This window comes from Calidris pugnax, unplaced genomic scaffold (assembly GCF_001431845.1).
Source record: "Calidris pugnax isolate Ruff unplaced genomic scaffold, ASM143184v1 scaffold276, whole genome shotgun sequence".
Taxonomy (NCBI): Eukaryota; Metazoa; Chordata; class Aves; order Charadriiformes; family Scolopacidae; genus Calidris; species Calidris pugnax.
In genome coordinates this window covers 68,955-92,763 of record NW_015091112.1, presented here as the reverse complement: position 1 = coordinate 92,763, position 23,809 = coordinate 68,955, and the positions used below count along the sequence as shown (strand labels likewise).

Below are 23,809 nucleotides of genomic sequence, written 5' to 3'. Positions count from 1 at the left end.
TTATAACTTTTACTTCTGTTTTATTCCTTAAAAGCTAATTTTGTTTCCACTTACTTCTGAGGGCCGTGGTAGATTCTTCTGAACAGCTTTGTGCATTCTCTTCAGTTCCTTTGCACGCTCCGCATCTCGGAGAGCCTAGACAAACAAGCAGAGTGTTACTCCACCTACTGCAATGCAATCAGGTGCTTTCTAGAAACATATCTGATGTAAAACCTGAACAATTACTGCAGCAAAGATTCTTTAATGTATAAAGACTTTGTGCTATGAAGCCAGAGCCAAATAACAAGTCACTCTCTACACGATGGCATCGCAATTGACTGCCTCTGAAGAGCAGAGCTAACTTCAAGAGGAGAGATCCTAAAAGTCATTTCAAGCCACCAAATTCTCCTTCAACCTCAACCCCAGCAGACTTCACTCTTTTACAAATTTCTCCACGTCAAGTCTGACATCTGCTCTAACTCTCCAGACAGCAAATCCACCAGGAAAAGGTGGACTCAAATTTGCAGCCAGGACTCTATTTATACTCTTCTATGACATAAAGGTAACTACTTCAGTAAAACAATACTTCTGATAGTGTAAAAGATTTCTGCTTACATTCCACTTTCAGGCAATAAATAACATGAAAAGGCAGCGCTCTCTAAAACTTCATGAATGATGACCAAGATCTTCCATGTTCTAATCCCAGCCATGTCATCCTTTATTTGGAAGGCAGGATGCTATTCTCTTGTATGATATCAAAACTCAAATTCTTTTCTCTATTCTACACATAGAAATTATTTCTATTCATGCAGAATTTTTATTAGTGGGTGTGTATGCACGAGATACCCATATATATGTACGTAATACATTCCTTCCTAAATGGAACACGCTAGGAATCAAATTTTGGGAAATACTTATCGTATAAGGAGATACCAAAGCATAAGAAATTTTTTTTTTTTAATATTTTGTTCACTTGTCAAAGCACAGTCGTTGGCAAAAACCTCTTTGAACTAGAAAAAAAATTATTTGAAGGTATATAACAAAACCATATTTGCATCACAACAATTTGGATAAGCACTAAGTGGAAAACAGGCAACAAAATCAACAAAAAGAAATTTAAAGTGTCTTTAATTACTGGCTAATACAGCTATTTAGGCAGCAGAATTTAAGCAAGTGTTTTACCCAGCCTTCCTTGATTCAGAAACAAAGTGAACCAAAAAATCAGGGACCCTTTCACAACTTGGCTGGTTGGGTAATCAATTCACTACATGGCAGATTCCTATCTGTGTGCTACCAGCCTCCCTGTAATTTGTATATGCCTGTCTTGTTTCACAAACAGCAACTTTTCTTAGAGACTTCATCATAGAAAACGCTTTGTGATACACAACATTAACAAATTAGAGAAAAGGATTCAGAGGGAAAACTGATGTAGCTTCTGTATATGTATACTCTGATGGGAGCAGAGAAAACAGGTATGTTTTACTTTGTTATTCTGTAGAAGCTGTACCACTTCCACTAAACACGTATGAAACTATGGAAACTGCTGGAGAGGGTACAGCAGAGGGCTACACAGATGATGAGGGCCTGGAGCACCTCTCTTACAAGGAAAGGCTGAGGGACTTGGGTCTTTTTAGTCTAGAGAAGAGAAGACTGAGGGGGGATCTGATCAATGCATACAAATACTTAAAGGTAGGGTCTCAAGAGGATGGGACTGGTCTTTTTTCGGTGGTGCCCAGGGATAGGACAAGAGGAAATGGGCACAAACTTGAATATAAGAAGTTCCACCTAAACATTAGGAGGAACTTCCTTACTTTGAGGGTGGCAGAGCCATGGAACAGGCTGCCCAGAGAGGTGGTGGAGTCTCCTTCTCTGGAGACATTCAAAACCTGCCTGGACAAGTTCCTGTGCGACCTGCTCTAGGTGGGACCTGCCCTGGCAGGGGGTTGGACTAGATGACCTCCAGAGGTCCCTTCCAACCCCATGTGACTCTGAAACCACACAAAGAAAATAGTGCCTTTTGTTTAAAATAATATATCTGCTTCACTGACAGACCTACCTGCTTGCGAGCATCTATATCAGCAGTATCTTCTATGAAGGTTTCATCTACTTCGTGTTCCTCAAGTTCTTTTTCTGCATTTTCAGGTAAAACAATCTCAAAGTCGTTCTTTGGAGCAGGAAGGGCCATGAGTCCAAGGCGCAGGTGTTCACGAGACTCTCTCTCCTGTTGAAATAACACCAAGATATAATGCTTCTGATATGATTCAATTCCATTCAGCTACATTAACAGACATGAAAAATACATGACTGATATAATCTGGCAATTTTAGTCTGCCATAAAGCCAAGAGAAACAAAATCTTTGAAGTCTAACATAAGGGCTAAGCCAGGCTGGCCTACAGACTACCACCCCAGAGTTTATGGACTATTAAGCACAAAAACTCTCTGATGACAAAAAATAAACACAAGGCTTTCTTAAAAACACCTAATGACATCTTCAAACAGGCTGAAATACTCAAATAGAACGACAGGACAGCACCTTTGCCTCCCAGTAGCTTCAGTACAACAGCAGATTCACATAAACACCTTCCAAGAAAGTGAAAATATGTGGAAGTGTGTCCATGCTAACGAGGGACACAGGGGTATTTGCAAACCTAACTGGAACTCTTTTCCTTGCAGTTGCTAACAAATCTGGGGATTGTGGCACAGCACAAAAATGAGACAGACAGCACCAGATCTGGAAACTGGTAGAGTCCACCAGGAAACGGAAGCCTCAGTTTTCCTTCTATAAAAAAGCTAAGACAGAACCGAAGTAAGTATAAGGACATCAAATAAACCTTACCCTTCAAGCTAATAGGAATCCTGAAACTCTGAACATGAAGTGTTATTTTTGTGAGACCGTCATGCCAAAAACTTAAAGTGGGTATCATTAGCTAGCCCAAAAAAGAGAAATATCAATAGCTCTGGTGGGAGATTGGAATCCAAAGTCACAGTTAAGGCTGCAGAATCAGCCACATAAAAGGAGTTCCCAAGGTGCTACCTATTAGGTATATGCCCTTTTATACCATGTCTAATTGGCAGGGTACATCTGGCTGAATCTCCAAGAATGGAAACATCTGTTGTCAGAGGCGATGAAAGAACCTGGATGGGACTCAGATTACTGGACATCTCAAAACCAAGTGCTCCTAACAGCAAAAATTAAACTCCTTTAGCTCAATGCTGTCAACAGGACAGACTGATGAAAAGGTCCTGGAGGTAAAGTGGGAAGCCAAGATGATGAAGGATTTGAGGGCTGTGTAGGATTGCAAGAAAAATTAATCTTTCCTTGAGATATATTTCCTGCTCAGCTTCAAAGATTCTTCAAGTAGGACTGAAACTTAACTATGTCTTCTTTGACAAATAGCTGAAAAGTGCTTTTACTGAGCACACTTCTAAGTGGCAAGATTTCTGCTCTTTCAAATAAAGATTTGATTTTATCAGGTGACGAGAACAGACCTGGAGACAAGTGGCAGAAATAACACCTTCTATAAGATAAAATTTCGTTCAGGAGATAAGAATTAAAAATCCTGAAAATTAATAGAACGCTGACATCTGTTTCTTAAGTGCTTCTTACCATTTGTTTTGCATAAGATGGGTCGCTGTAATCTGCCATTCCCTCTTCTGGGTTGATGTTCAATTTATCACGCAGCGGAGTTCTACCAGGAGTTGTACCAACTGCAGGTTTAGGAGTTAGTCCTCCACGAGGAGTTAAGCCTTCTGGTCCATGAGAAGGTGTTCTAGAGGAAGTGCAGATACAGTGATTTATTTTTTTTTTCCCCAAAGAACTCTACTTGAAAATGTCTGAAAGCTACAAAAAGTTATGTAAATAGCATTAATAAATACAATCTAGATTTTTTTCCTTGGGAAGCAGTGAAACCATAATATACAACTAGAAGAATAATAAATTGTTTAAACCTGGCAAGATGCAACCTGTCAAGCTGAAATCTAGGCACATCACTATGATAAAAGAAGTTTCAGGAACTACATCAACACAAGCTCCCACTGTTACTCTGAGAGAAGAGATTATCTAGTCACCAGGCACTATTCTGCGATACATTAATCAGGATTTAATTGCAAGCTCTGATTTCCCTAACACCTGTGCCAAGTCATTCATTCTGAATTCATGTGGCTTAACAGCTGTCCCACCTTACAATTGAATGAATCACTCTGAAGATGCCTCTTCACTTTCACTGACCTCTGAAGAAGTAATTACATTACAATAATTACTTTTAAGCACCTAAGGTTAGGCAAGATGGATTAAGTCTTAGATTTTGTGGTCGTCAGCTGCTTCTCCTCTAGACTGGGAAGAAATATTGTTCTCTATCCCAATAATGTAGTACATGAAAGGCATGCAGATGTTGTCTTGGATATAGGCACAGGTTTTCTGCTGCCAGCTTCTAATAAGGTTTCACATAGCGATGATGATAATAATAAACTGATAAGACACTGTTAAATGTCTCAAAGAAAACAAGCTCAGGAAAGTGAAAAACTTTTACAAAAAAGCCTACATTATGGTACTCATCTACGATTATGTAAATATTTTCCAACATCAATGTGTGTTGTAGAGAATAATCCTAGCACAGACAGATTGCACAAGATGATTTAATATATCACGTCTACTCCTAGTTACTGTAATTTGGTAGCAGATGCCATAAAGGTGGACAAACACAATTATATATATGGCCTGACACACATTACTGGTCCTCTTTAAAGGGATCCAGCAGTGCCTTATTTACCAGGTATGTCTGGGAGAGGCAAGTGATACTTCCCCTTGCTTGAGGTTGTTCATCCATTTTTATGAATTCTCATTTAGTAAAACAAATACAAGCAATAACATTTGCAGGATGACACCCACAAAAAACAGAAAAATGAATTTTTATGTTTTCAAACTAATGTTTCATAAGATGTATTTACTTTGTTGATTATATTTGTAGAAAAACTTTTATGTTCACTTTCCAGAAGAAACAATTTCCAAGTAAGCCGGTTGTTTTTTTCTAGTTACGTCAGTTCCATGCAATGTTTAAAACCCTATTACAATTTTCAGCTTAATACCTTCTAAGAAAATGCTTATACCTAGGATGTGAAAGAAAACAAAACAACTTCATGCAAGGCAACAACTTCCATAAAAACCCTGCATCAAAATGTTATGAATTTCATACCACCATAGGAAAAAAGGGTGTACTTAAAATATTTGTTCCTTTGGCCTAAATTATACAATGATGGCTCCTCCTTAAAAAATTATGGCTTCCCTTTATTTATTTCAACCACTTAATAGATTATTTCTTTTCTCTCTGCTCAAAGTCTTGGATTTTCACACTGTTACAGCATCTCTGCAAGACAGCAGAGTTGATACATAGGTACCATGTTTACATGAGCAAATCTGAACTTCAGAAGCTAAAAAAAAAAATACTACAAACAACCCCAAACAAGCAACAAAAACAGTGTGTCTTTACATTTTTTTAATATAAAATAACCCAAATGAACAGCCAGATCACTCCAGGCCAAACTCTACATTCATTCTGCACCGCATTGACGCCAGTAGATCTCCAGAAAATGATTCGTTTATGTAGATCCAATTAAAAAAAGCAGAGCTTTTGCACACAGCATTTAAACAACAAAATAAAGCTGCTTTTGAAAAGCTGCCATAAAGGTCCTTTTTATTTCATTCTCCACTTTTCCTACTAGCATGATACAAGTAAAATTAGAACCCAAGTTGAAAAAATTGACAGACCAAATGTACCAAGTGTAATATTTTTTAGCTGGATGGTATTTGGCATTTGTGGGATATGTATTTATTCAGGACCCACGGTAAGAGTTAAACCAGCAATTCCATACTATTTAGATTGGCAATAAAAGAAATATTTCATTTTGGATATATATGGCTTATAAAATATTTACTCCAGCTTTTCAAAAATTCAATGTGGGTTTGGCTAAGGGACCTCCCACACCTCTGGCTCCGAGGTAATACTTTGGAAAGGCCAGGATCCACATGCAGAAGGACACTCCCTCTTACTATTTATACTCCTGTATTACTTCAGGAGAATTTATATCGCTCCAGACCACAGAAGACCTCATTTTGGACCAAAACTCCAGTGAGTGGTACACCATACAAATACAGATGAAGATGATGTGGCTGAGCTTGTGAAAGACTCGAGAGAAGGAGAAAGTTGTACAACAAGGGCTTGAAATAAAAGCAAGTTAAAATTTGTTTTGAAGAACTGATCATAAGCTACTATTTCTCACATTACAATCTCCTCCCTCCACCCACCTTCACTAGACACATGCCCAGTCAAGCACCCAGTAGAAAAAGAGTCTGCTTTACCTGAAGGGTGTGGAAAGCACAGTATTTGGAGTCTGGACAACCTGTTTCTGCGGCGTTACCCCCGAAAAGTCACTTTCATGCAAGGGAGTGTTAAGACCTCCTTTCAGGGGGGTATCCACATTAGTGAGAGCCATCAAATTCTGTGCTTCCTGTAGAACAGACAACACACACAGTGCATCACTAATCAGAGTCAGACTCTACTATAAATGTCTAACAGATTCAGTAGCAGTAAGAGCTGAAGAGTTATTTAAATATCAATCAGTTTGTGGAAAATGTTTAATGCTTCTTAATTCCTGTACACTGGTACTTATAAACCCTATTGTTCCACTGAAAGGGATTTTAATCTTCATCTTCAGTAAGACATATTATAATTTGGAACTGCAAAAATGAGTGGGTTACTTAATATTTCAACTTCCTTCAGTTTGCCAGACTCCATAAATCTGCAAGATTTATTACTGACTGAACACTCAAGTCATCCTAAGGATCCTGATTTTCAGAGGCAACAGCACACTTCCACTCTGAAATCCAACACCAATGAAGTTTATCCAAACTGCATTTCAAAGGGAACGTTCCAAAAGGCATGGTCATTTTTTTGTCCAGGACTCGATCAGGACTTTTATGAATACCCTCCTATTTTTTTTTTCCCCTTTTTTTACAATTAAGAATTCAGGCACTCTGAAAATGAGCTGAGATAATGAAACTACTGCATATAGCAATTATCTCCATAGAATACTACTAACCCATCTACAGAACTGTGTTTATGCACAATACTGCGATATACGTGATGTCAGAGCACTACATTTGAAGGTGAACGTGACCATCCCTGCAACCACCACACAGAGACATAGGTCATGACCTGTAGAGTCAGGAACTTTCTCCCATCACAAAACAAAAACTGTTGAAATACAGCTCATTGTCAACACAGGGGTTGTTTTTTGGTTTTGGGTGTGGAGTTTTGTTTGTTTGCTTTACACACTATCTGCATTGATTTCATTTAGCCGTTTCCCCACACCCAACAAAACTTAACCCAACACTACGTTTTTGAAAGAACCCAGACGCTCACACAATCAGTACAACACAAATATAATTCAGAGACTGCAAAGGTAGTTTTAGATGTTTGCTTTACACACTATCTGCATTGATTTAATTTAGCCCTTTTCCCACATATAACAAAACTTAACCCAACACTACATCTTTGAAAGAACCCGGACGCTCACACAATCAGCGCAACACAAATATAATTCAGAGACTGCAAAGGTAGTTTTAGACAACCTTTGTCTTAAGTGGTTTTAAGCCAGTAAAATTCTAGGAAAATATTCTTGGCGCTGTTGCAGTTAATTACTTCTCGTTAATTGAAGTAAAAGCTGAACAGCAGGACAACCTTTGTCTTAAGTGGTTTTAAGCCAATAAAATTCTAGGAAAATATTCTTGGCGTTGTTGCAGTTAATTACTTCTCATTAATTGAATTAAAAGCTGAACAGCAGAAGTAAGTAGGCAACAAGCCAATATACACCTTCAACGCTGAGAAGTACCCAAGACAAGGGGAAAAACATGTGACACCAGCAGAACGGTTAATGATAAAACTTGTGTGCATATGATATAAAAAACCCAAAACTCATCATAACTTATCAGATAGAAGTGGATCTGCTTCTATCCCTTTCGGTGTGTCCTGGAGATCATGTGCCAGTTCAAAGCCCATTACTGCACGTTATCTAAGGAATGTTTTTATGGTATTTACATCTTCTATTCAGCCGACTACTGCCCCATTACTGCACGTTATCTAAGGAATGTTTCTATGGTACTTACACCTTCTATTCAGCCGACTACTGCACTAAAACTAAAAGCTCATACTCTACCTGCAGGATCCTGTCTTGTGCTGCTGGAGTTTTGGGAGTCCTTAGCGCGATGCTGTTGTTGGTCACATTATATTCAGAGAGAAGAGTGCTGGAAGCCGAGTTTGTAATTCCAGATTCCTCAGCAGTCTGGCGTGCAATCTCACTTGCCTGGCCAACTTTCACAACTTCTTCAAGTTCTATATCAGAGATCTTTAAAAGAGAAAAACCCAAGGCGCAAGAAGATAAAATACAACCACGAGATTCACTTGACAAAACAGAAATCATTGATTGGCACTTGTAACTCATTTATTAATCAATGAACAGCTTACCTGAGGAGCTGGAAGCACTAGTTTACTTCTTTTTTTGGTAAATTCTGACACTCCACTGGTCTGTAGAATAGCTGAAGGCAAGTCTGACTCTTTTTTGCGTTTCATATGTTGTTTGTCCTTTTTGCGCTCCCTTCCTTCTCTTTCACTGTTGTTATGGATAAAAGAGTACGTTTAGAACACGCAGGACAGCTACAAAGTAAGCAAACAAGCAAAATGCAAAGAGCCTGTACCCTAATCAAAAATCGTATCCTGAAATAAAATATGTTGCAGGAAGATTGAACCACCTTGTGGCGTGGAAGTGATTAGATATGATCTGCAGATCTTGCAGTAGAATCAAGAACAAGGCTGTGTAATGCCTCTAAATTCCAAATTCAGGCAACCACTGGCTGTTTAAGCTATAGTCAGCAGGGTCACTGAAGTGGCTGTGTAATGCCTCTAAATTCCAAATTCAGGCAACCACTGGCTGTTTCAGCTCTAGTCAGCAGGGTCACTGGAGTAAGAAAAAAATGCCAGTCCAAGAATTTAGATAGCAAGAATTAAGAGGATGTGAACAGTCCTTTTTCCTCCAGCAGTTGCTAAGGAAAGATGAACATTCTCTGAAGGGTACGGGAACCAAGTTCAATAAAAATGGTATTTTCTTCAAACAGCAACGGAGTCAGCCTCCAAAAAATAATTTAGTTATTCATGGCAGTTTGAAGCTCCTGCCAGAGCCTCTGAACTAAGAACTGTACAGTAAGAACTAATTAGATACCAAGTTAATAAACCAAATCACGGTTTATTATTATAAACCAAACTGGACCTACCCTTTCAGTAAAAAGTAGCTGGCAGAAGTAGTGGGAAAATGTAACTGAACAATGAAATCTGTGCCATACTGCTGATGGTGAAGATGGACAGTTAATTTCTCAACTGTACATTTTTGGATTTTTTGGGGGAAGGGGAAGAAATTAAGTATTTAAGAATATTCTACTTAACAACAATTCCATCAAAAGTAATACTACAACAAGTAAAATCTACTCCTGTATGCAATCTTGATAATGTTATGACTTGGAGAAAGACTGGCAAATACATAAGCAAATCTACTGCTAAAGGAAAATGAACCTCAAAACACCTAAGATTTCCATTTATAGAGCAATAATGTGCCTAAGAAATTTTATTCCCATGGAAAAAGGGTTCAACTAGACCTTTTAGAAAGATAAAAAATACAGGAGATTGAAAAGGCAGAAGCAATCTGCACTGGTATCTGTCCCATGGAAAATGTAACTCCTGCCCACATTATATTTCAGAAATTTCCAGACTTACACATATGTGTTGGGTTGGTTTTTTTCAAATATACTGCTCCCTCCTTAGCACAACACACACTTACGATCTTAATTCCCCATCCAGGTCTTGCTGACGTAGCTTCCTGAAATCTGCATCCAGGGACTGGTAGTTTTCCTCTGATGTATCATAAAAACCAGGGGCAGGCTTCTTTTCAAATGGGATTTCTGCATTATAATCCACACCTCTCTTCTTTTTTCTTTTCTTCTGGATCTCAATTCCAGCAGCTCGAAGTTCTCTTCTTTTCTGGAGAGCAGCAAGGCGTCTAAGAAAAAATAATACTACATGATTTAAAGTGCACACCTATAGGTGGCTCCTGTATCCTAAGATCTGGTATTACTTTGATCAGCTGCTGCTGAGACAGGGCTGCATGTATTTAAACATTAAAAATGAAGCTTTTGTCACAAAGGACTATCAATGACTTAAGGCTGTGCCTGACTTTAAGCACTGCAAGTGCTCCAGAGTCAACAAAAGCAGTCCCAAATATGAAACAAAGCCCAAGCTTACCTAGCTTCTTCCAGTTGCTTCTCTCTTGCTTTTCTTTTGGCCTTCTTTCCCTGTGTATTGGCCAAACGAGCTCTAGCTTCGGACAGCATTTCAAGTTCATCTACAATTATACAGATATGGTTGTGAATTTGCACTTAAAGATGGGAGTAAGAGAAAAAGTGACACTAAGATCAGAAAGCAATCTTTAAAAGCTGAATCATTGGTCAGATGAAATGAAGACTTTAAGAAAAAAATGCCTAATGTTGAAAATAATTCAAATAATAATGACAGCAAATCAAAATATTTGCATCAAGTGGCAAACAGACCACACTAACAAAATTATAATTTCATTTCCATCTTCATCTCAGAGTACTGCATTACAGAATTTTCTGATTTCATTTACATCCAGACCCAAGAGCGCTGTATTTGTGAACCTGTGACAGTTCAAAACAGCTCTGGTCCATTCATGGAATTTTAGCAATGTTAATTTTTTTAGTTCATAACATTGCTGTGTGCAAGGAAAAAAAGTCATGTAGGCCTCCTGTGCTTCAGCCTCATCTGGGAGGCTGGAGCTGAGGTGTAAAGCTGAAGATACAGAAAAAAGAAAGCAAACAAGCAGAGTAGCTGTCAAAGCAAGTAACAATCAGTCATGGTAAGAGATGATGAAGACAGATTGGAAGGCAGAAAACACACCAAGAAAAGGAAAAGAAAATTTGAAAAGTGTAACTGATTGGCCAGATACAGAAATAAGACAAAACCCATAAGAAAAAGTCACCGGGGCAGAGAAAAAAAGACAAAAGAAACCTAAGGTACAGAGGCTGTGTAAGAAGTAAAACCAAAGAGATCAGATTTCTGTCAAAAACAGTAAACAAACTCCTATCTTACCTTCATCCATGTCAATAGGATCTGGCCTGGCTGGTTTGGTTTCTGGATTTGGATCAATTTCTCCAGGTTTAAGTTTCCGAGGATCATCAGCAGTTTCTTCTTCATTGTCTCTCTGAGCAGCTTTGTCCCTAAAAACATATTTATGTAAGTCACAACTGGTTCTTAGCTTTTTCCCCCAAGATCCTAATAACCATCCCTCAAATGGCCCCAAAGACTGATCTAAAAAAAGTAACCTTGTGCTGTGTACCACACATAAACCTGTTACACCATTACTGAGGAAAAGATTTGTGAATGTGGTACATTTACACACTCTTAAATCAGACAGGAGAAAGAAGCCAACATAGTAACTATAAAATATATTATAACTATAAAATATATTATAAGATTCAGTGTTGACAAAGCTAATAGTAGAGAACTCTCTTTGGCTAATCTTTAGCAGTAAGGACAAGAATTCAGGCAGTGTGGCAAAACGAACAATTGAGTTTCCCATTAAGCTTTTATACTCAACCAATCACACCAGAATTAAGAAAGCTCACAAGGCAAAACAGCAATTTCCTTCCCTTCTCATGGCCTAAAAAAGCCCTTTGTAGGTACAGAGATGACTGCTGCTTGTTCAACCATTTCAAAAACATATGGGTTTGTGTGTATCTTTTTTCTTCTCTCTCACACACTCAGTCATATTGATCAGCCACTCAAAAAATAACCAAATAAACCTAAAATGGAATCTTATAACAGGCATCAATCTTGACATTCCTCTAGCCAGAATGACCAGAAGCAGGAAAATATACATCTATCTCTATTCAAGCCTGTCCTTCAGGTTCCAGGAGCTTCTTCTTTCAAGCTAGACACACTGACTGAGAAGAAATGGTCCTTAAGGATTTGCTTATAAAAGGACTTGGTCAACTTGAAACCACTACACTTCAGCACCACGGGAGAACGGAATGACACAGAGCTACAACAAACCCCACAGATTTTCCTGGTGTGCACCTCTAGCAAAACAGTAACTCACAGCAGAAATTCATAGTGTTCCAAACACTGTGCAGCAGTTCTCCCAATAATCGGGGCAATGGTTCTCCACTGGGTTGGCATCAGCTTGGCCAGGTGCAACAGTTTCTCCTCCTCTTCCCGTGACCACTCTGTCTTTTTGATGCTCGGGTCCAGCCACTCATACCTGGTAAAAAGTGAAAAAGTTAAGGACGACAGATCCAAGATATTAATTGATTTGTCTTGAATTAACTCAGAACAGTGTTTATTCAAATCATCACAATGAGACTCCAAAATCTTGTCATGCAAATTTCACAGTTTCAAGTTTTTTCTTTACAAAAAGATGTTACTCCAAAGTATTTTTATGACATATGTATTTGAGCTTTAAAATGTGTTATTTATCCACTGCTTTTCATACAGATATTGCCTCTTCTTCCTTTCTGCATCTTTATTCTGGCAAAGTGAGGAGTCACAGAATTAATCCAGAAAAAATAAAGTAAAAATCACAACAACCACAGAATTAATCCAGAAAAAAAAAAAAAAAGTAAAAATCACAACAACTAAAGGTACCAGAAATGCTAGATTTGTTTGGTCTGGACCCTTCAACAGTTATCTTGCTAATCTTTAACTATGCCAGTACTGTTACTTTATACGGAAGTATTCTAATAAATATATGCAGTTCAGTACTCAAGACACTAAGTCTGATTCTCAAATGGATTTGTACTGCATGTATTTGCATTAGTTTTAAGCTGGTTTCTTTTTTTTGTGTGTATAAAATGAAATTCCAAAGCTTTAACTATGCCAGTACTGTTACTTTATACAGATATATGCAGTTCAGTACTAAGAAACTAAGTCTGATTCTCAAATGGATTTGTACTGCATGTATTTGCATTAGTTTTAAGCTGTGTTTTTTTTTTGTGTATATAAAATGAAATTCCAAAGTGCAAGTTCTAAACATTTATCCTCAAGCCAAACTCTCAGTATGAAAAATTAGAAAATTATCTGTAAGATAGATTAGTATCTTACAATTTTACTTTCTTGGTAATACTCACTGATTAAAAATGTGTAACTACAGGGGAAAAAAGTCATGTATGCAATTTTAAGTGATCCTGCATTTGCTAACACTGCACTTACTGGCAAAGAGAACATTTGGCTATATTTGTTTGATTACTTTCAAGCAGCAGGAATTCAAAATATCCACAATCTCTGAAATCAAACAATCTTAAGCAATCTTAAAACTATTGTTTCTCTGTGGACATAAATTAATCTGTGGTAATTTCTAAATTCTAAACTGTGAATCTCATATTCCCAGACGTGGCACTTCTCACTTACCATCTGGCTTTGCACTGCTTTGCTGATTTTCTATGCAATAAAGAAGCAATACGAGACCATTGGTTTTTGCCATATTTCATCACAGCTGCTTTCAGAATTTCATCCTTTAAAAAAAACCCAGAACAACCGTTATGAATCAGAAGAACTTGCAAAACAGAAAGTTTGAGCTCAAGCATAGAATGGGCTAATCCAGTGGAAACAGCACAGCCCTGGTTCTTCATTTATTCTCATCTATTCTCTTATTTGTACTTCAAAGGCCAATGAATCAATAAAGATTAAATGAAAATGACACGTGATGATTATTATAGCTAACTTCATAGACCCAACAGATCTTTCAAAATTACTACTTTCAATCATAGTTTTTAAAGGTTCTTTAGGTTCTCCTTCAAGCTTCAAGGGAAGTGTTTGTCTGGTAATGACACAACATTTGGAAAAAAGTAGAATAGATATTTTACTTTGGGTGGTTTGTTTTCAATAATACCATAAAATTATCTTCCTTTTTACTTGCACATTTTAATGAAAATGGAATATTTGCCCATCAAAGGAATATGCTCTTAAAAAAGAAATTATCACAAAATAAAGGAACTTTATATTAAGTTTCTCTTTCAAAAGTAAATCTTTAAACAGATCACTTGTTAACATCCAAAAGTGCATTCCCCAAAGCATGTAAACTTCTGGGGAAAAAACCCCAAAATGTAATGGATTCATCTTGGGAGTCGGGTTGTTCATATACATCAAAATGTGCACTAAGATTTTATCAAAAGCTGGACGTCCTACCAATTGTCTCTCTCTCCTCCTCTCAGGTAAATGAGTTCATTATCTCTGGTTTCCACACAGGTCAGAAAGTGGTATCTCTCATTTCTAAATATTTACTTGGTGTTATATGGCATCCAGCAGCCATACTCATGACACCGGCAGGCTTTTTTTGCTGGCAATCGATCATTTTACGAATGACCTGATGCAAACTGGTTCCACTTCCTGTATTTTTAATGCTGCGTGTACAATCAAAATGTTCATCAAAAAAAAAAATAGCATCAAAGAGAGCTATTTCTTCTCCAGTACTCAATGATGAGTGAAAAAATGATCTCTTTAACCCACGGCTGTTTCTCTTAATAGTCACCAAATCAGTACTCAATGATGAGTGAAAAAATGATCTATTTAACCCACGGCTGTTTCTCTTAATATAAGTCACCAAAATTATCACTTATGGAAGACCATAAGAACAGGGCAAGCACAAAGTGGTTCTTCCTCCCCTCTGCTGACCCCCAATTTAGGTGCCTCCTGGCACATCGCTGGTTTGTCACAAGTGGTTAAAAGCACACGCAGCACACACTACGTTTATCTTCTATTATTTTTCCCCACTGCTTGGGGAACATGCTTATGTATAGAACTACGTACATGCCGAGTGTTTACAGTGTACAGTGCCTAAGTTCTGGATTTTACACAGTGTTGGGTACTTTCTTTTACATTAAACATGTAATCTAATTGAATTGATGTCCTTGATTTCTTATGTTATTATTCTCCCTTCCTCAATCAGTTCCAGGTCTGAAAGCACGTGATGGCAAAAATGGGAGAGAGGGAAGGTTTTCCCCTCTGTTTTGGAATGCCACATAGATTTCTGTGTAGAAAGCCTTTTGAGCTGGAGATGACGAGCCCGGACCCATCTTCATCATTTCTGCATTTGGAAGGGTATTCAAGGGCAAGATGTTCCAGGTCCCTCATACCACTGGAGAGGAAGAACCCTGTCTATGCAATCTAACACACACTTCAGGCTGCAGAATGAACATCTCCGAGGACGACATGGCCCAGGCATCCCCTGCAGCCCTTGTGGGGAGGGCTTCTCCAGGCGGCAGGGACAGGCCACACGCAGGGCCTCCCCACCAGGCAGCCCTCAGGGGGAGGGAAGGAGGAGGAAGGCCCAAGCCCACCGGAGCCACAGCGCCCGCAGACGCCTAACCCTCTACACTCCCCTTACCGAGAAATACCCCAATTTCCCCGTCACTAAGACAATCTATGTGACCCCCGCTGGGCATGCGCACCACGACCCCCCTCCATCAGCGCCTGCGCAGCTCCGCGGGACACCCCTGCCCCCCCCCCCCTCGCTCGAGCCGCTGAGGCCGCAACCCTTGTGGTGGTGGGGGGGAGAGATCCAGGTCCCTCATACCACTGGAGAGGAAGAACCCTGTCTATGCAATCTAACACACACTTCAGGCTGCAGAATGAACATCTCCGAGGACGACATGGCCCAGGCATCCCCTGCAGCCCTTGTGGGGAGGGCTTCTCCAGGCGGCAGGGACAGGCCACACGCAGGGCCTCCCCACCAGGCAGCCCTCAGGGGGAGGCAAGGAGGAGGAAGGCCCAAGCCCACCGGAGCCACAGCGCCCGCAGACGCCTAACCCTCTACACTCCCCTTACCGAGAAATACCCCAATTTCCCCGTCACTAAGACAATCTATGTGACCCCCGCTGGGCATGCGCACCACGACCCCCCTCCATCAGCGCCTGCGCAACTCCGCGGGACACCCTCTGCCCCCCCCCCTCGGCCCGAGCCGCTGAGGCCGCAACCCTTGGGGGGGGGGCAATATTAAAGCGATCAGGGTCTTACCTCGGTGTTCCGCCACACACCCCCTTTTATCATAATCCGCGGCATCTTGGCGGCGAAAGGAGCGGGAAGCCGGCAGAGAAAAAAAAACGGTGAGAGGAAAGCAACGCCGCTCGCCTCAGCGGGGCCGGCCCAGACCCCGCGCAGGCGCCCTTCGCCCTCAGGGAGCGCGGTCTGCGCATGCGCGCAGCGGCCTGTGCAGCGGGGGGGTGACTGGTTTACGCATGCGCGGGCCCCGCGCCCTCTCGGGTGGTTAGCGCCACCTATGGGCCGGAGGTGCGCACGGCGGGCGGGGCCGACTCCCGCCTTTCAAACCCTTCGATTCACTAAATTGGGTCAAATTCCCCAAAAGACACAAATAAGGAAGGATGGGGATGGAGGAAGCAAACCCGATTTTGCCAATGTGGCATTTACAGCGTGCTCACCTGAGGGAAAACCCGCCCATTTACTGCAGCCCAAATGGAGATTGAGGTAGTAGCATAGAGTAACATAAAGTGAAATAAATAAGAACTGTCATGTTTCCCTCTTTCTGTTGTAAATAAATCCAGCTGCAGGTCAACCAGACTGCAGCATAGTCTCCACTTATATTCATTAACTTCACCCAATGTTTTACTTTTATTCCCTCATTTAGCAGATGCCTGGCAGATCAAACGACACCTATTTGCTCGAACTGTTTGTCGTTGCTGTGATTTACTATTGTATTTTACTGTTTTGTCCAAATTTAGTATGTGTTCATAAAGAAAATTAACCAATTATTTTTTAGTTGAAACAGACAACTTCACAGTATGGTATAGGTAAGGCTTTGCTTTTTGTTAAAGCTCTGCAAGAATAAAAAAATATTATACTTCTAGCTAGCAAAAAAAAATAATAGAATAAAATAAAGAATAGTCCATTTGCTTATTTTAAAATGAGTTTGCCTTTATATTTATAAAGTCCTCTGACTCGGGAGACTGAGAATCCCTTCCAATCCCCAAAAGGGCAGCGCACTGTGTAAGGAACACAGGGGAACCTCATCAGTCATGAAACACTTTATTTAAATTTATTACAGGCCTGGAACAACCAGTTTTATAACCTCCACAACAAAATGCCTTGTTTTTCTTAGAATGGTAAGAAACTTAGGCTGCTTACAAACTCTTTCAAAAATTTCCTTCAATAAATTTACCCTCCTTTAATGGGGGTCTCTTTTCCATCATTGTACACCATACTCATAAACAATTATTCTCTACCAGATTTAGCTTTCCTAGTCTTACCTGGGAAATATTTATAATTCTCTTCACATTTTTATTTCCTCTTTTTACCTGTTCTTTTGAATTTTTCTTCAAATAAACGATCAGAATCGTACAGTAATGCAGGTAAAAATTCTTCCACGCTCACATAACTGTGTTATTATTTCACAGAAATGCTTTTTTATATTCATATCAAGATAAAGTCCTTCTTTCTCACGTCTGTATTTGGTGGTTCGCTCAATATTTCTAAGACCTGAACCACTCATTCCCAAATGGGGACTTCCCAGATTGTAGGAAAAACCATCTGGAAGCACCAGGGCTCACAGTCACAAATTGTCTGGCCACACTTGTTTGGCCAATGGCATCCTGGGGTGCATCAAGAAGAGCGTGAGGGTGGAGGGAAGTCATCCTCCCTCTCCATCTGCCCTGCTGAGGCCCCATTTGGAGCACTGTGAGGTCCTCTGGAGGTCCCCTGGTCCAACCCTCTGCTCAAGAAGGGCCACCCAAAGCTGGTGGCCCAGGACCATGTCCAGATGGCTTCTGAATATCTCCAAAGAGACTCCACCACCTCTCTGGGTAACGTATCCCTATTTATAATGAAAAGCATACATGGGAGAGCAGTGAAGAAGCAGTGCCAGGTTCATGTTTACATTCTCTAAATTAAGCTATAGGTTTATTCTGCTATTTCACGTGCTGAACTGTAACATCAGGGGACAGCTGGCATCAGTCCTTTGCCACTGTCCTCCCCTCACACAAGAGGGTGACACCACTGTTACCAATACTGCAGCTGGTGATGTCCACACAACATTTTGACCACCCCATGATTCCATGAAATGAGCAAAGATTTGTCTCAATTTGACTATAAAGTGGAAGAAGCATCCGTCAGTCTTCACGGTATCCAAGCAATAAAGGCTGTTTGGTACAAACGGTCCTTATACGTGGTTTTTCAGATACACCTTGAAGTTCTTTCACAAAATAAATTCTACAAGATACTACTAAGGTTCTCGATGTAAAACTAAGTAGTATTTGCAACTTACCAGCAAGTGGTTAAATTAACAGAGAAGTTCTTTGAAAAGTTCAGTATTGTCTATTTTAAGAAACAAAGAGCATAGTAGCTACCAGCCTGAGAAAAGATAAGGCATTTGATACTAGATTAACATCAGACTTTCCCGTTAAAATTGATGAAGATCAATTTAAGGATTCTCAGTGTTATAAAATATCCGATTAAGGACACCACCATTTCTGTCAGTCTACTCAAAGAATTATCAAAAGTACGGACAAGATAACCGCCTAATAAACCATTTATATAGACACGCATTTAGAAAACATTTTCATAACCCAAATATCCAATGATAACACAAATCTTCTCTAATTTTGTGAGACACTATTTTTTTTTTTCTATTGCAAGTATCAAAAGAGAACCCAGGAGTGGGAATGCAACTTTCAGCAGATGGGAGGTAGTGTTAAGCCTCCAAACACAATGACAATTTTTAAATGAAAAATTATTACTATACAATATAACGTGCATTTCCTTCCCTCCTTTTAAACATTCCTTTAGTTAAAAAAAGATATTTTTTTAATTCATTTTCTAGAAGAAAAGAAGTGGCACAGTGTAACTAAACTGGTGAACACTGGCCAAATTGTAACTGACCTCATGGCATTAAGAAGTTACTTGGGCATGAAAAAGTGCATCAAAAACCTCCTCTAGCACAGCCTGTGATGGAACTGAAGTTCTCAGAAGAACCCAGAGCAAACCAGTACCCCGAGTTTCACTCTCTGGACCAAGGCTCTGGATACATCCATTACCAGCCACCATTCTGGGAATGGCAGGGGATATAAGCAACGAGCAAATTCAGGGCATGCAAACCTCTCCAGATCCGAGTGCCGACATGCAATTCCCAAATCTTATATTCCAAGGTTATGCTGCCGCTTATGCTTTTCCAGCAGTTTTTTGGTAGGCAGCCTCACGTTACACTTTCCACACTCGTACTTTTTGGTGTGAGTTTTCACATGCTTTTGCAAAGCGTGTTTATTTACCGTCGAAAATTTACACCTCCTGCAGCACAGCTTTACGTGAGTCAGCAAGTGGCGCTTCAGGTGGCTGGACGTGCGGAACGCCAGCGGGCAGCGATCGCACTTGAAGGGCTTCTCCCCTGTGTGGATTCTCAAGTGCAGCTTCAGGTTTCCACTGTGGGCTGTGGAATAGCCACACTCTTCACACCTGTACATTTTAAAGGGCAGCTTCATGTCTTCGTAGAAGCAGCCGGCAGAGGGGCCTTCCTCACGGGAGTGCGAAGCCAGATGCTGTTTCAGGGAGGGCCATTTGTTTGTGGAATAGTCACAGCTGCTGCACTTGAGATGCTCCAGGTTAAAATGCGTGACCCCGTGTCTTTTCAGGTGACTGGAAGTACGGAACTTCTTCTGACAAACACTGCAGCTGTAAGGTTTCTCCCCTGTGTGAGTTCTCACGTGGAGCTCCAGGTTGTTTAAACGGCAAGTAGCATACTTGCACTCTGCACACTGATAGAATCGTGACTGACTCTGTGCCAGCAGATCATTTTCTCTGTCCTTCTTGACACCTGGATGTACCCTGCAGGCTTCCAAACCCAGCAAGGAATGGAGTCTCTTTGAACCTTTCGAGGAACCCAAATCTCTTTCTGGGTACATGCCTACATACATTTCATGATGCAAGTCAAGATTTTTTAAACGTCTCCCTACATACAGGCAATGGCCAAAGTCGTATCCATTCTTTATGTGAAAAAGGTTGTGTTCCTGCAAATGGTTTGATGTTTTAAATGTCTTATTGCATTCTTTACACACAAACGGTCTTACATCTGTGTGTATTTTTAGGTGCAGCTGAAAGTCTCTGTGAACAGCAGTAGCGTAACGACAGTGCTGGCACTTGTACATTTTGAACATCGACAAATTGGAAGGCCACGTATCCTTTAAGTTTTCAACAAATCTGTGATATGCATCATCACCTTCAACTTGCGAATGAGAGGCCCTGGAGTTGAAGAGAGGTTCCTCTTTGCAAATGACAGAATTCAGAGGAACTCCTGATCTATTCCCAGTAACAGGTATGCTGTTGCTTCCATGGAATTTCTTTCTGGAGCACATTTTCCTATCGTTCTGCACATCCCCTGCTCGCTTGAAGTCTGAAGTCAGCGTTCCCCCACGGAGACAGTATTTTTTTTTAGCAGAAACAGCAACGTCATCCTGGGAATCACTCTCAACTTTGCGTACTTTGCCTTTATGATATTTGTTGTTCTGATTTGTATAACCCTTAGCTGTAGCCTTAAGCTGTTCATGAAATTTCTTATGAAAGCTAAGAAGTTCCCGAGTGTAAAACACTACGTTACACTCATCACACGTGTAACTCTTTAAAGGTCTTTGAGTTCTTTTTCTTCTGCTCACGTCGCTTTGCTGCCCTTGGCACGTTGCTTTGCCCGCGTGTAATCTCCTGTGTCTCTCTAACTCTGTGATGCTTGAGAATGCTGACGGGCAGCACTCACAGGTATAAGGTTTAGCCTCTGTGTGTATATAGCTATGCCTTACCATGCTGGCAAAATACAACGAAAAAAAGGTGCAAAACCTGCACTGGTAGAGCTTATACCCAGCGTGCCAGTACATGTGATTTAACAGATAGGATAAGCTACTGTAGGAGTAATCACATTGAGGACACTGGTAAGGTGGTCTCTCTTTATGTCCCCTCATGTGATGAATAAAAGTCCTAGGATTTGATGAAGCAAAGAAACAAATTTTGCAGGAAAAACTAACTGGCACATCCAGAGGTGTGAAGTCCCTTTCAATTTTAATGAAAAATTTCTCATACTTACTTTCTTTTTTCTTGGCCTCAGATTTTCTTTCTTCAGTCTTTCTCTGCCTAGCTTTTCTCGCATTAATTCTATTTTTTCTTGCCTTTTGCAACCTACTCAGTTTCTTATGAAATTTAAGGTGATTTTTAAGGTTGGCAGGAAAGAAAAAGGTTCTTTTACATAAGCAGCACTTATGTATTTTCTTGTCTTTATGAGCCGAATAAACATGTTTCTTTAGACTTGCACTGCATTTATATGCAGAACTACAAAACCTGCACTTCAAATTCAATCTTTCATTCTTATTTCCAGAACAAGATGCTTTAGAAAGAGGTTTGATGGTTATACTATTACTTAGCCACGCTAAACCTTCTTGCTGGCTTTGCAATTCTTTTGAGCTGGCATGAGGAGAAACAACTTTTTGTTGCCGATGTCTTTTTTTAGGAAATGGAGTTAATGTCTTAGAAATATGCTCTCCTGTAGTATTTGATTCAGCAGAAGTGGAAGCATTCATCTCCAGTTTCCCTACTCTCCCTACATCATTTAACAATTCTTCTGATGTAGAAGAGCATCCATTAAGAAACGGGGCAGAACAATTATAGGTAAATTCCGGTTCTTCTTTCAAGCCGTGTTCCAAATGAGAAGTCAGTGTTTCATTTTCAAATTTTCTTCTCTTTCTTTTTCTATTATTACCTTCATTGTCTCCATTCTTTGAAGAATCAGGACCTACAGAGGGATAAAAATTCAAATCCATGACATTTCAGCTGATCACCAATGTTAATGATTAATTGGTAGTCATAATACCAAATTATTTAATGGCTTACTTGCTCTTCACTCGTTATGCTTTCTTAATATTTCCCTACCTCCGCTTTTCTTTCTCCATTCTTTGACCCCATTCAACATTTCAATAACGTTTTAAGATAATAAACTCTAGTTAGAAACCTCATTCTTTCTACTTTCTCTTTTCATCTTTCTCCATTCTTTGACCCCATTCAACATTTCAATAACGTTTTAAGATAATAAACTCTAGTTAGAAACCTCATTCTTTCTCTTTTCACTCAAAGCTCCAGATTTCACAGGACAACACTGTACCCCCCCATTTTTAATGAAACAGCTTTATCCCAGAATTCCTAGGAAAGTCACTGAACTTTGCTAGGGCTCCATTCTCAGAAGTATGATACTCCTGCTTTTTTTTTAATTTTCAGATCCTTTTCTCTAATGAAAGGCCACCCTTTTGCAAACTGCAGCAGAATGAAATAGTACCAATTTACTGTGGTTTCAATACTTTTCAAAGGAGTCTGTGAAAGCACAAAGCATACTCCATCCAGTATTCTTTTTCTGCTCTATACAATATTAATCTATGTTGAAATGCTTACTCTAAACAAATGAATTTGGTGTTTTTCCTGTATACTTTCCTACCCATTTCAAAAACCTGAGATTTACCACATTTGTCAAAGTCTTGCACTAGTCTTATTAACAACGTACCTCCCATTTCAACAGTTATCTCCACCTCCTTCTGGATTTCTGGCTGTTTCTCTTGACTGCCATCAGAAAGAACACTTGCAACATTGACAAGTTCCTCTTCATGTTTGGATATTGCTGCTGATGTCACCTGCGTGCTCGGCTCAATGGTCTCACCTCCACCCTCACTGCCAGCAGGGAACAGGAGTGGAGGAATCTTCTGAAAGCCATCATCACCATCACATTCTTTTCTGTCACTGGTTTCGTTGATCTCTGTAAGCTCTACTTTGCAAGGTGATGCAGGCAACACATCATTTTGAGGGCGTTCATCCACACTGGTATCACACTGATCACTTAAAGGTGATTTTGATCTGTTACACACACTCTCAGCAACACATTTTTCTTCACAGTATTTCACACCATTGTCCTTATCTGTAGGAACCTCGTTTTCTTCACAAATGCTTTCACCGTTACCGTCATTTGAAGGTGTCACGTTGCTATTTAGGAAACCGCTATTGTCTGAGTCGCCCCTTTGCTCACCCTCCTCCTCCCACTCGGGAACGGAGGCTGGTGGGTCCTCGGCCTCATCCGGCACAAAATCATCATCGCTCAGCACCAAGACGGTGATGGGGAGAACAATTTCAAAGACGTCCGACTCTGGGGACGGAGAAAGAGAACATTGATGCCATTTCCCAAACACCTGAGGAAACACTGCGCGCGAGGGCCCCACCGCGCATGCGCACGCCCCGGCCTCCCGCGCGCGGGACAGGCTTTAGGCCCAGACCGCCCCGCTCCCTCACTCCCCGCCCGGCCGCAGTCCCGCCGACCTCCCTACCAGCCAAAACCGACACCTACCGCTGTCATCCGCCGGCTCCGTCCTCCCCTGCTCCACCGACATTGCTGGGCCCGGCCCGGTCCGGCCCGCACAGGGCCGGCTGCGCGCTGCGATCAAACAACCCCCGCCTCAGCGGCGGCCGCGCATGCGCACAGGGCGGGGGGGGGGCGAGTCGCGCCGCTTCCCATTGGGCAGCGGGGGGGTGTGGGAGGGTGTATCCTCACTGCTGCCGCCTGCTGATTGGCGGGAGCGGCGGCGGGGGGCGTGGCCCCACGAGGGGGTGGGGTAAGCGCCCGCCTGAGGCGACTGCGCGCGCTCGGGCCTTCGGGCCTAAAAAGCAGTTTAATGACGCATATAATCACCCGCCCGAG

The 23,809-nt window shown here is 40.8% G+C and overlaps 2 protein-coding genes across 2 annotated transcripts in view; both read right to left on the bottom strand.

The window, feature by feature from the left end:
* CDC5L (cell division cycle 5 like) overlaps positions 1–16,255 on the bottom strand; it is a 36,032-nt gene extending 19,777 nt beyond the window's left edge. The window contains exons 1-12 of the mRNA XM_014958237.1: positions 16,108–16,255; positions 13,504–13,607; positions 12,197–12,358; positions 11,188–11,315; positions 10,324–10,423; positions 9,863–10,081; positions 8,500–8,644; positions 8,192–8,380; positions 6,336–6,484; positions 3,588–3,750; positions 2,036–2,200; positions 55–135 (exon numbers count right to left, since the gene is read on the bottom strand). Coding sequence (XP_014813723.1) covers positions 55–135; positions 2,036–2,200; positions 3,588–3,750; positions 6,336–6,484; positions 8,192–8,380; positions 8,500–8,644; positions 9,863–10,081; positions 10,324–10,423; positions 11,188–11,315; positions 12,197–12,358; positions 13,504–13,607; positions 16,108–16,152 — 1,650 coding nt within the window. The 5' untranslated portion in view covers positions 16,153–16,255. The remainder of the gene's footprint in view (positions 1–54; positions 136–2,035; positions 2,201–3,587; positions 3,751–6,335; positions 6,485–8,191; positions 8,381–8,499; positions 8,645–9,862; positions 10,082–10,323; positions 10,424–11,187; positions 11,316–12,196; positions 12,359–13,503; positions 13,608–16,107) is intronic.
* An 861-nt stretch (positions 16,256–17,116) lies between these two features.
* Positions 17,117–23,561, bottom strand: LOC106897529 (zinc finger protein 99-like). Its single transcript, XM_014958214.1, has 3 exons — positions 23,459–23,561; positions 22,628–23,260; positions 17,117–21,868 (listed from the first exon to the last, which is right to left on the bottom strand). The coding sequence occupies exons 1-3, from the start codon at positions 23,499–23,501 to the stop codon at positions 19,236–19,238; spliced, it is 3,309 nt and encodes a 1,102-aa protein (XP_014813700.1). The 5' UTR covers positions 23,502–23,561; the 3' UTR covers positions 17,117–19,235.
* Between the last annotated feature and the right edge of the window lie 248 nt (positions 23,562–23,809).